The sequence below is a fragment of the Pristis pectinata genome, chromosome 1 (genome assembly GCF_009764475.1).
Source record: "Pristis pectinata isolate sPriPec2 chromosome 1, sPriPec2.1.pri, whole genome shotgun sequence".
Taxonomy (NCBI): domain Eukaryota; kingdom Metazoa; phylum Chordata; class Chondrichthyes; order Rhinopristiformes; family Pristidae; genus Pristis; species Pristis pectinata.
The window spans coordinates 84,970,799-84,984,180 of NC_067405.1; the positions used below are offsets into that span (position 1 = coordinate 84,970,799).

The 13,382-nt window shown below is 43.3% G+C and overlaps 1 protein-coding gene across 1 annotated transcript in view; it reads left to right on the plus strand.

The window, feature by feature from the left end:
• The window catches only part of LOC127570224 (1-phosphatidylinositol 4,5-bisphosphate phosphodiesterase beta-2-like), a 99,570-nt gene that overhangs the window by 39,671 nt on the left and 46,517 nt on the right, over positions 1 to 13,382 (plus strand). Inside the window, exons 13-18 of the mRNA XM_052015532.1 lie at positions 1,481 to 1,565; positions 3,291 to 3,456; positions 4,540 to 4,634; positions 8,095 to 8,191; positions 10,160 to 10,244; positions 13,015 to 13,139. Of these exons, the coding sequence (XP_051871492.1) occupies positions 1,481 to 1,565; positions 3,291 to 3,456; positions 4,540 to 4,634; positions 8,095 to 8,191; positions 10,160 to 10,244; positions 13,015 to 13,139 (653 nt within the window). The remainder of the gene's footprint in view (positions 1 to 1,480; positions 1,566 to 3,290; positions 3,457 to 4,539; positions 4,635 to 8,094; positions 8,192 to 10,159; positions 10,245 to 13,014; positions 13,140 to 13,382) is intronic.

Consider the following 13,382-nt stretch of genomic DNA (forward strand, 5'->3'; position numbering starts at 1 on the left):
TTACTGTTGATTGCTGGGATGAAAAGTTTGATGTATTAAGTAAGGTTGGGTAGGTTAGGCTTATACTCATTGTTCAGAAGAGACCTGATCTTACTGAAGCATACAAGACTCTGAGGGAAATTGACAGGGTAGATGCTGAGAGGATGTTTCCACTATTGGAGGTATCTAGCACTGGGGAATCACAGTTTCAGAATAAAGTGATTACCCATTTAAGGTGGAGGTGAAGAGGAATTTCTCTGAGACAGTCATGAATCTTTAGAATTCTCTACCCCAGAGAGCTATGTTAGCAGAGTCACTGAATATATTCAAGGTAGAAATAGATAGACACTTGAACTCCAAGATAGTTAAGGGGTAGGATAAGGGAGCAGGATTTCCTGGATTCTTTTATCGGTGATTCATTAAACTGAGGCCCTATGGACATTAAAGGTCCCATTGCATTAGCTTGGGGAAGAGCCAGACAGTTCCTCTTGTGTATTCCTCAACCGACAGCAAAAGAGAAAATTATTTGTGTGTGGGAGTTTGCTGTGCATAATTTGGTTGTCTCATATCCTACATCATAAAAATAACCAGACTTCCAAAGTATTTTGAGAACTATGTTTCATTGGTGGTAAAGTCCTTTGGACAGATATGTGAAAGGTGCTACATCAGCACAAGTCCTCTCGCTCAATTTTCTCTGTCCTCCCAGTGATACCCAGAATCTGGCCGTGAATTGTGCTTCACTCTGTACATTCAGCAGACCCCACAAGAACAGGCAGAGACACCATGGGAATGTATTCCAAGAACAAGATGTTTCCTCCAGTTGAACTAACCATTGGTGATACCAGTATCCACATTTCACAGTGCTAAGGGACAATTATGGCTTCACACTTCGTGGAGTAAAAGAATTTGACGCCAAGTGACTGGGCAAGTGGTTCTGATTTTCACAAAACCAGTTGTTGTCCAGTGCAGAAAGCTACATGGATGTTGTCCAGTGCAGAAAGCTATATGACTAGTGCCCTTTTCCAGTGTCTTCCTCATCTTCCTTCATGCTGACCTCTTTCCACTACAGAGTATAATTCCTTGGTGCCTATTTTCTCTCCAACAGTGCCTGCCACTCCCTGCCTCTCGAGCACCTCAGTGTGCTTGTCCCACTCTTCCTACCAACCTCTCTCCTTCCCACTCCTTCCCCTTTGAAATCCTGTATCCCTCCTCACCCCATTGTGTCCTCCCTGCCACTGTCTCCCCTACCCTCCCTCCTCATGCAGCACCTGTTCACAACCCCCTCACCCCTCTCCCACATCCCACCATGCCATCTCCCTCTCTGCCCACACTATACCTATCTCCCTCCCCCACTGTCCCTCCCCTCTCTCATTCCTTCCCCCCTCACTACCACTTCAGTCTCCCAGAGTACCCTTCTCTCTCTCTCCCTTCCCCTCAGTTGCCTTGTTCTTCCTCCCTTTCCTCAAGATGTATCTGATTTGTTTTCTTAAATTTCAAACAGCCCGAAGCAGCAAGCTAAGATGGCAGACTACTGCCGAACCATATTTGGTGATATGTTACTAACAGAGACCATGGAAAAATATCCAGTAAGTATGATCTGGAAGGTGTGGGGTTATGTGGAGTGTGTGCATTGCTGGTGATGGTATAGTGCAGGGCTCTCTGTATTGTGATGGCTTTTCACTTGTAGAACAGCTTGAGTGGACACAGAATGCTATGCATGGCCCGTACTGGGCTTCAACCATGGCTTTGCTCTTCTGATCAAAGACTGGGGTCCAGCACCTGAAAATGTTAATTATGTGCAATCTGGCTGAAGAAGGGGAGGCTGCTTGGTTTTCTGGAACTTCTCCAATTCGTGAAGTCTCCCAGTGAGAGGACAGCTGATGATTACTTATTCCTCCAAATAATTGAGTTCACTAGTATTTATTGGTGACATTCACAGGGGCAGTTTAGAGTGACAGCTTTCACTTTCAACAACACCTTGTGCTCACTGGAAAATATAAACCAGTTGTCAAGCCGGTGAGGTCCATCATTTAACAGGGTCATGGGTTTCAATAGTTCTCCTAACATCCTCATTATCATTTATTTGTTTTCCACCCTGCTGCATGACAATTTGCATATTTCTGCATTGCCTAAAGTACATTATACATTGTGCTAACATGCCTGACCTGTCCTTGGCGATACATAAAATAAAGCTGCAATTAGTCACCTGTCAGCTGAGACTGACTCCATACATATGCTAATCGATTAGACTGAATATTAAAATTCACCCAAAAGAAAAGGACAAATAAATATTATTTCAATGTAAACATGAACCCTGTTATGTTTTCCAGTCCCAATAGTACTGGTTACACATAATAGGGAGGCATTTTGGCAACAGGCAATGTCCATCTGCTGCACCTATATCTCATCAGAGACCTTCAGGGCAGAGGAGCCAAACTGGTGCCTGGGTGTGGGGAATGAGTGGGATGGGATGGTGGGAGTTGTGACCTTGAACGTATATCTGAAACCTGTTGTCTCCCATAATCTGTAGACAGACTACGCAAAGCAGTTAAATTGTTATCATCTGGAGAAACTTGCCTCTCAACATTTAAATGACAAGCAAAAAAACCCATAGATGCTGGAAATCTGACATAAAAAAAATAAAATGCTGGAAAAAAAACTCAGCAAGTGAGGTGGTATTGGTGGACAGAGAAATGGTCAATGTTTTGGGTCTGGGACTCTTTGTCAGAACTGGGAAAGACATAGGAGAGAAGGTGGGGGAGGGATTTGTCAAACAAAACAAAAGTCTCCATAGGTTGTCAAAATGGCTTTAAGGGGGAAGTTACCAGCACATTAAGCATCTGCCTCCACCGACCATCCACCTGCCTCTGTCTCCCAACTCCACTCCTCCCCCTCCCCTACCTGGCTCCATCTGCCCACCATCCTTCACCCCTCCTTAGTCTGCCAATCACCTACTGGCCTGGGTCTCACAATCCCTCTCCTCTTTACATTGGCTATCTTCCTTCTCCACCCTCAGTCCTGATGCAGGGTCTCAACCCGAAACATTGGAAGTTCCCTCCTCCCTCCCCTGCCCCCCCACCACAGATGCTGCTTGACCCGCTGAGTTGCTCCAGTAGAACATTTGTTGCTCCAGATTCCAGCATCTGCAGACTCTTGTGTCTATATTAAGCTTCTTGGTATGTGTAAAGTGTTGTAAATGAGGAGGCTGCAGGACATGCCCAGCAGGCCTGACTTGTACAAGTAGGATAAGAAGAACTGAGCAAACATGATATTCAATGTGCATCTCAACATGTTTGTCCCGTCTGTGGCAGCTGAAGCCTGGAACTCCTATTCCCAGCCCTCAGGAACTGATGGGCAAAATCCTCATCAAGAACAAGAAGAATCAGGCTTCTAGTAATAGAAGCCAAGAGATGAAGAGAAGGAAGAGTATGGAGCCAATGCCCGATCAGGCAGCATCTGGTGAAACAATGCAGACAGGTACAGTTTTCCCCTTCCACAGTGTCCATTTTAAAGTAGACTTTGGGGATGTAAGGGCAGTGGTAAAGTGTTATATTTAAAAGCTGAAACAAATTAATTATATTATTTATATAAATGAATTCAGGTGATATTTTGGAACTGCAGTATGTGGGAGCTGATGGAAACCATTGTGATTCATGGCAAGCACAGCTGCAGCAAGTGTGTGCAGCTCGAAAAACTTCAGCTCAGAGTTGACGAACTGGAGTCTGAGATTCGGAAAATCAGGGAAGGGGACAGTTGCCTGGGTTCTTTGTTTCAGGAATCGGTCAGACCCCTTAGATTAGATTAGAAGCTTGATCAGTCAAGAGGAAGAAGGGGTTGTGACTACAAGTGAGGTGGGTCTGGGGATCCAGAAGATAGAGTGGAGAAGCCTCGGCCCATGCCGTTGTCCAACAGGTATGTAACTTGCAGCCTGGGTGGATGAGAGCAGAGTGCAGGTGGATGAGAAAGCTGACCATAGCACCATAGTACAGCGGCCATTCAAGTTTGGAGTATAAAAAGTAATGCATTAGGGATAGGGGTCAGTAATTAGCAAGACAGATACTATTTTCTGCTGGCATTCGCTGCAGATGTGGTTGCCAAGGATCACAAGGTTTCCTGTCAGCTCCCAGATACTGCTCTCTGCAACACTAAGTGTGAGTTGTGAAGGGTGTGTTGCTTGGCAGATATCAGGGTTAAGAACATCTATTCATGGCTGGATGGTAAAGATGCAGTTGTTGTAGTCCAAGTGGGAACCAATAACACAGGTAGGGCAAACAAAGAGGTATAGCACTTCCCTCACCGACATACAGATAAACACACAAACACAGTGTTATATCCCACACTCCTCTCTGAGATACACTGATACACCTCACACCCTTCAGTGTAACACACTCCTCACTGTAACCTACTGATACAATCCACAGACCTCACTGTTACACTCTCATATACCCACACCACTACACCCTAATACACCCACACCCCTCACTGTGATACACCCCACATCCTTCATTTTAACTGTCTAGGATGTAGGCAGTGATAACTTTTGTCCTTGTACTATTCTAGGTGAAACTGAAGAAGAGCAGTGTGAAAATGAGGAGGAGCAGGAGAACATTGATCAGGAGGATGAGGAAGAACAGAAGAAAAATGAATCTGATGAGGTATGTAAACTTATATTGCACAATTTGGTGTCTGGGAGTCCTGTGTCCCTTCGGGAAGATGGTGGTGAGCTTTGGTCTGGAAACATTCCCCTCAGTGCTGTTAGATCAGTGGTTCCATGGGGTTGACTCAGTTATAACCCTGAAGGCTGCCACATTCTTGTAAAATCCAGAATGGTTCATCATATTCCTTTTGGAATTGGGGCAGTTGCCCTGATCTGGTAAGGACACTAGTGCTCTGCAAATAGCTCTGATCCCAACTGTGTCATTTGCAGTCAATGTCTTCTGCAACAACCAATGGACCCTCACTTGCAAACAATTGTTACAGTATCTATTCCTAATTATTTATGGAAATTAATTCATGAATGTTACTTCTGGAAGAGTAATGGGGTTGAACTCTTTGGGAGACCGTTGAAGGTAACACTCCCATAATCTGACACCCTCAGGACTGTGCTGGTGCCAGAAGAGCACATTTTCTGAACTGTCAGATGTTGTTAATATTCCAACATACTTTTCATTTACTATCTATTTATTTTTAAAGATATTATACAGAAGAATAATAATTTTTTTAGTGAACCAGATAAGTTTCAAGGGAGGGTGGGAATCAGAACCCAGTAAGTTTCAAGGGAGCAGTGTGAATTCAAATGGAGTGTTGAGTGGATGGGGAGTGCAGGAATTGGAGCCCTGGTGAGTGAATGGAGCTGGAGCCATGGTGATTATATGGGGAGTGCATTTTTAGATCTTTGAAGAAGAACTGATTCACTGGCTATTTTTTAATTAAACTTTATTTCAGGGTAATTTTATTTGCATATCAAAGTGAGGAGGGTTAGTGCTGGGGATTAGAACCGTGGGCACGACTGCAACCGTCACCTCCAACCCTGGGCCAGGGCAGATACAACACTGGTTAAGTAGAACTCTGTCTATGCTTTCCTATTAGACATTCCCACACCAAGTGCATCCCTTCCCATTTTCCCACCAAACACGCCAGAACCTGACAGCCAGGGTTGATACAAGGTAGGGTCCCTTTGCTTTGAATCGTCACACATTTCAGCTCAGGTTGACTGCCAAGTTGACCCAGAGGCCAGTGCCAGAATGCTGCCATGGCAACTGGAAACTTAAATTCAAATAATTAGATAAGTCCCAAAATAAAACAATAATCAGTTTCAGGAATGCTAACCATGAAACCACCAGATTGCTGTTAAAAAGCCACCAGGTTCATGTTGTCTCAGGAAAGAAATGTGGCATCCTTACACAGTCTAGTTAATGCGTGACTCCAGAACCACTAACAGCTGCCTCAGTTAGAAATAGACATGGATGCTGGCATTGGCATCAATTCCCATATAAATAAATAAACTGATAGATTGGAATAATTTCTTGACACAGATTTAATACACGTTTCCATGCTTAGGCTTAAAGTAATACTCCATTTCTCCTATAAAAGTTGTTTGAAGGTCCCTTTGTGCTACATGGAATGGCCCTGCCCCCTTGCTCCCCGTGGGAAGCCCTGCCCCCTTGCTCCTCATGGGGCCCAAACCCATCACTCCCTATGAGAGACCCTTCCACCCCCACCGCCTGCGGGAGGCCCCAGGCTCACTGTGGAAGATCCTGCCCACTAGTCCTACCTTTTCTTGTCCCTGTGGGAGAACCCTCTCCCCACTTGCTTCTTGTCGATGCCCCTGACTCTCTGTGGGAAGTTTAGCTCTTGTTCCTTGTATTGTATTTGGTTTAATTTGATAGAATGACGCAGTGATGGTTACTGCAGAGTATAAGAGCTCATGATGTTGAGGGTGATACATTAGCACGGCCAACTGACCAAACACAGACTGTCAGGATGAATGGGCCATTTTCAGCTTGGCAAACTGTAACTACTACTGCAGGGATCAGTGCCAGCATCTCCCTTATTTACAGTAATGATTTTCACAAAGAGACTGTGTGTATTGTATGTATCTGGCAAACTGTAACTACTACTGCAGGGATCAGTGCCAGCATCTCCCTTATTTAACAGTAATGATTTTCACAAAGAGACTGTGTGTATTGTATGTATCCAAAATAAGTTGCAGGGAGATCACAGAGTCTGCAAAGAAATATAATCAGATTAAGTGAGTGGGCAAACCATGGCAACATTTGGGGAATGTGTGATTATTTTGGTAAAAACAGAAAAGCAGAATATTGTTTAAAAGCTGTGAGACTATTGAATGCTGGTGTTCAGACAAATTTGTGTCCTTGTTCAAGAAATACAGAAAGTTAGCATACAGGTAACAGCAATAAGAAGACAAATGGAATGCTGCCCTTTATTGTAAAGGGGAATGGAGCATCAAAGTATGGGTGTCTTGCCACAACTGTACCGGGCACTGGTGAGACCACACCTGGGGTATTGTATACAGTTTTCGTCTCCCTATTTAAGGAAGGACATCTTTGTCTTGGAAGCAGTTCAGAGAAGGTATAAAGAGGTTAGCTTATTAGGGAAGGTTGAGCAGATTGAGCCGACACTCTCTCGACTTTACTGAGAGACGATCTTGTTGAAATAAAAATTCGGACAGGGGTTGTCAGGGAGATTCGGAAAGAATGCTTCCTCTTATGGGGCATTCTAGAAGTTGAGGGATCACTCTTTTAAGAGGGAGATGAGGAGGAACAATTTCTTTCACAGAATTGTGAGTCTTTGGAGTTAATTAATCCCAGGGTGGGCTCTGGAGGTTGAGTCATTGAATACAGTTAAGGCCAAGGTAGATAGATGTTTGGAAGATATGGGTCAAAGTGATGGGAGGTGATCAGAAAGTAGAGTTGAGACTAGAATCAATCACATCAACTGATCTTACTTAATGGCAGAGCAAACTTGAAGGACCACATAGCCTACTTCTGACCCTATTTCTTAAGTTCTTAAGGAGGACAAGGGCATCAGGCACATGGGAAACCACCATCAGCAGATTCTCCTCCAAATCACACACCATTCTATTTCCAGTGTGTACCATCTACTGTTACTCACCCAGGCTGCTCTGACAGCACCTCCCATACCTGCGACTCTACCACCGAGATAGACAAGAGCTTCAAGTGCATGGGAACACCATCACCAGCAGGTTCCCCTTCAAGTCACACATCACCTTAACTTGGAAATATATTGTTGGCCCTTCACTGTTGCTGGGTCTAAATACTGCAGAGTCCTACCCAACACCACCTATGGGACTACCTTCAGCAGAAGGACTGCAGGGGCTCAAGGAAATGACTCACCAACACTTTCTCAGGGGGTAGGGAGTAAATGACAGTCTTCTTGGCCACATCTGGATTGGCTGGCACTGTCCTGCACATTCTGGCTTCATTACCTGCCTTCCGCCTAAGGATAGAACTGGGACATGCAACAGTTTGGAATGATCGACCTCTATGCTGGATTGCAGCAGGTCCTACTTTGATTGGTGCTGTTTGTAGCTGAGGTAAAGCTTGTGCTTGTTGCTGTATCCATTCCTGATAGGGGACTGCTGGTCAGGAAGCGAGAGCATATGAGGAGATGTCCAGTCTCGTGAACTACATTCAGCCCGTGAAGTTTGTCTCCTTTGAACTCTCCAAGGGTAAGATGCCTATATTCCTGGTAACAGTCAGTTTCATTTACTCCTTTCTATCACACCACTGAGGTATAATATGGAACTGGGACCAAAGAACCCAAATTCTTTTGAAGTGCTGCAAATTATTGTAATGATAGAACTGAGATATTTTATCCATCAAGAAAGAATGAATTAGCTGGGGCTCTTTTCCCTGAGGCAGAGAAGAGTGAGGACCAATATTATAAAAGAATTATATTAGTCCTTAATACTATAAAAAATTTGATGAGGTAAATATAGAGAAAGTGATCCCATTTATGGAGGAGACCAAAACGAGAGATTATAAATATGACATGATTACGAATAAATCTATTGATAAATTCTGGGGTAACTTTAACCAATGATTAGCATGCATAACCCACTATTGATACATTTGGAGGGAAGATAAACATAACAGAGAAAAGAAGGATATGTTGATGGAGCCGGATGAAGAAGAATGGGAGGAAGCATCCATGGAACATAAGCACCTCATGGAGCATTTGTAATGAATGGTCTGTTTTTAGTTTCTTTTATTCATTTTTGGGATCTGGATGTTGCTGGAACAGCCAGCATTTATTGCCTGTTCCCAATTGCCCATGGAGTGAGTGGTTTACTAAGCCGTTTCAGTCAAAATTTAAGAGTCAATCACTTGGGTAGGTCTGGAGTCACATACTGGCCAGGCAGAGTAAACAGGGCAGATTCCCTGTGGATCAGATGGGTTTTTACAATCTGGGAGTTCGCTGGTTACTACCTGGACTACCTACAGCAGGCACCTTGAGGCACAGAAAAGATTTCACCATTATTGTCTCTGAAAAACTTTCCTGATTCACTGAAAGGATAAGCACACCACCATCAGCATCCTCTCCCAGGCCAACATCCTCAGCACTGAAGCTCTAGTTACACTCAGTTGGCTGCTTTGGGCAGGCCACATCATTTGTCAGCCTGACATCAAACTCCTGAAGCAAACACTCTATTCCAAGCTCTCGCATTGGTGTGACAAAGGAAAAGATTCAAAGGTGTGTCCAAACCTTCCTTGGAGAGGTTCAGTATACCCACTGATGCTTGGGAATCTCTGGCCCATGACTCTACGAAGTGTAGAAGGAATATTCCAGATGATATTAAGTCCATGCATCAGGAGCCCACAGAAGCCCTGCATCAATGGTGGAAGGACTATACTGCCTCACAAAATATCCACCTGTCCACCCCATTAGGCAGCTCTTGCTCCGTCGGTGGAAGAGCCTGTGGTTCTCTTATTGGCCTCATCTGTCACCTCAGAAACCAGAGTGAATGCAAGTCATTCTCAATCTCAAGGGATTGCCTAAAAGGAAGATATCAGTAGTTTTTGTTTCTCTTAAAATTCCAGACCATTAGTTCAAATTATGGTGGAATTTGAATTCAGGAGTCTCCTCCACTATTCATTAAGATCATGGCTGCTCCAATCTTAAATCCTCTCTCCCACTCTCTCCCCAGTCCTTTTGTCCCCATTGTAGTTTAAATGCCTGTCGTTCTCCACCTTGGACCTTCATTGTGCTGCCCTCAAAGCAAGCTCCTGCTTTCTCTTAAATGGAGACCAAAACAGTACTCCAGGAGCTGTCTCACCAGCTCCCTACAATGCTAATGTCATATTTCTCAGTTCCAGAAAACCATCCTGTTGGCAACACAACAGTGAGCCACAGAAGAATCTTCTTTTACTGAGTCAGTCCATTTCCATGGATGTACTTCCTGTGATTAGCACTAATGCTCTGATTTCATCCTCCTCATTCCCTGTGTTGCAGATTGTATGTGCAGGCTGGAGCTGCTCTCTAGTAACAAGAAACAGACTCGTATCCTTATAAGCACAGAATGTCCCAAGAGCTTAAGGGTGACCTGCTGAGACAACAGTCTATAATGCAGAATAACACTTTATTCTAAAAAAAACTATAATAATGCACTTACTAGCTCTGGCTTCTTCATTTGCAGAAAGAAATCTATCCTACATCATCTCATCTTTCACAGAGACCAAAGCTCTGGATCTGCTCATCAAATCCTCCGTAGATTTTGTTGAGTATCTTTTCAAAAGTTCCATGCTAAACGGTGCTGAAGTAGGTGTTAATACTAACTTCTGTGAGACAAATAGCTAACACATCAGCTGCAACACAACATAGCAAGACAAAGGATGATGAATTCTCAAGAGTGAATTACAGAGTGGAATCTAATTTAATAGTCTAGGTGATCCAAGAATGGAATAATTGTCACCCATCCTACAATTTAAATTGGGAGGTTTCGATAGTTTGTGTATTGTCTACCTGGGTGTGAGGTGGAATCTAATCAAAGGAATTGGGGTGTTTATATATGAAATAACAGATAACTGGGATTGACTCAGTGTTGTAATGCTATGTTGGCACCGGAAGCGTGGCGACACTTGTGGGCTGCCCCCAGAACGTTCTACGCAAAAGATGCATTTCACTGTGTGTTTCGATGTACGTGTGACTAATAAAGATATTTTATCTTATCTAATCTAATCAGGGAATTTGAAGGGCTTTTCTATAGAATAACAATTATAAAGGAGTGAGTTATGGGTTGCAATCTAATCAAGGAGCTCAGGTGGTTCAGAATAGAATTACAGATATTTATAGAATTGCACAGGATAGAATATGTGACAGAACAAGCTCTTTAACACAATGACAATACCAGCTTTTGAGACTCACTTGAGCCTCCTCTTGTCTTATCTAATTGTATTTACATAATCTTCTATTTTCTTCTCCCTCAAGTGCCTGTAGAGCCCTCCCTTACGAGCATCTGTAGTTTCTTCCTCAATCCGTGATAACAAGTCTCTCATTCTCACCACTCTCTGGATAAGGACATCTTTTCTAGATTCTTTGTTTGATTTCTTGGTGACTACCTTACATGGATGGTCAACAGCTTTGCTCACCCCCTCAGGTGATCTAGCAACATCTATCATTTCTCTACAGTCCAACTACTTTGTTCCTCCAAGCCATTTAGATTCAACATTCTTACCACCTAGCTGTATCTAGATGAGTACTTGAATCACCAGGGCATAGAAGGCTACTGACCAACAGGCTGATAAATAGGATTAGTATGGATGGGCACTTGATGGTCAACTTGGGCATGATGGGCTGAAGGGTCTGTTTCTTCTGTGACTCTACAACTCCATAATATAAGCCCTGAAATTTATCTGCTAATGATGTGTTCATTCTGCAAGCTTATTAATTTATTGTAGTCCTCCTCACTACTGGCCATTTACCCTAACTCTTCCCTTCCAATTTAGCATAATATGCAAATTAAGAATTTTTTTTTTTTGATTGCAAGATTTAAATCTTTAACACAATGTGAACAACTGCTGGCCTCAGACTTATGGGGATCCTTTTTCCACGTTCTGTCACTCAATAGCCGTGCTTTACTGCTACTTTTTCCTTCCTGTCTTGAACCTTACTAGTGACCCATTCTGTGACCGACCTCCGACTCTGTGTGTTCTGAAATTCACTAATTATTGTATAGTCCTTGCTGAAGGCCTGTTAGGAATCTAGAGAAATTACACTACCTTGTTACCCCTCTGTTACTTCCAGTAATTCTTTGAACTTCATTTAAGCAGTATTTCCTTTTGTAACCAATGCTGACTACTTATATTTTTGGTTTCTAGATTTTTTTTCTCTCTATTTTCCTCCTTAAGTGGTGATTGTTATTTCTCCTACCATCAAATTAAAGCTCATCTTTATAGTTTCCTGGACAGGTTTTTCTCTCTTCACTTTGATACATTTACAATATCACCTAACTGCCAGTTTCCTAGCACTGCATCTTTTTTCTAACAAATCTTTAAATTGATTATATAGTTCTTCTGTTATCTCCCTTTTAGGTTCTGTAAAATGTGAAGGTGTAATTTGTCTGCACTAGGTATGTCCTCTTTGAGTTGATGAGTTTATTTACTATTTCTCCTGGTTGCTTTACTTTATGTGGCATTATGTTGTTTCTAATCTCATTTTATGGTATCACATCTTTCTGAAAGGGCTCCTGGTAAACACTGAGGCAAAATAATATTTTAACTTCCTGTTCTCCCACTACCACATCTTTCACAACCCCCAGTGCCCAGATCTGATGTCAAGCCAGGTTTTCAAGGCTTTATTTATCTTTCTACCCTCTCTATTTCCTGAGCCTTCCTGCTCTCTCAAACCCTCCTATTCTACTCCTTGTTCTCTCTCCTCCCTACTTGTTTCCTGTTGTCCCACTCCTTCCCTATTGCCAGCTTCACTATTCCCTGATTTCTCCTGTTACTTTGCTATGCCAGTCCCCACGATTCCCCTCCGTCCCACCCACCCACCTTTGCCAGTCTCATACTCACCCCATTTTAGCTCCTTTTGAAGACTGAATCTCTCCATTTAGAGAAGCAGTGTAAACTGGCCTCATCTTCTCCTGCTCTTCATTGTGTCCTCTGTTTATAACTGGTCTGTTTCTCTGAACGATCCTCTTGTGTTCCTCCTAACCTTTAAAGAACATAGAACAGTACAGCACAGGAACAAGCCCTTCGGCCCATAATATCTATGCCAACCATGAGAACAATTTAAACTGAACATCCTCCAACACATGGTCTATATCCCCCCCCACCCCCTGCCTGTTAACATGCCTGTCTAAATGCTTCTTAAACATGGCTGTCATATCTGCTTCCACCATTTCCCCATGTTACTATTATGGATAGAGATTGGGACCCAACCTCCATGAATCCATAGAATTTACTGCACCTGGTTCAGTTGTCATCCTCCCATCTTTGGAGGGGCTGGGTAATATCTCAATGGTCTCTCAGTTCCTATACACTCGCACAGATACAATGAAAGACAAATGAGTCGGATTTACCCCAAAGGGACGAGAATGGATTCCTCAAACTACCTGCCTCATGTCTTCTGGAATGCTGGCTGTCAGATGGTGGCTCTTAACTTCCAGACAACAGGTGAGTGGCAGAGCAGATACTGGATTCAGGGCTCATGGGTCTTTTTGTTTTCATATTCATTAAAGGGATGTGGGCTTCTCAGGCTGAGCCAATGTTTAATTGCCCGTCCCTAGTTGCCCTTGAGAAGGAGGTGGAGAGCTGCCTTCTTGAACCACTGCAGTCCTTGAGCTGTGGGTATACCCACAGTGCTGTTAGGGAGGGAGTTCCAGGATTTTGACACAGTGATGGTGAAGGAACAGTGAT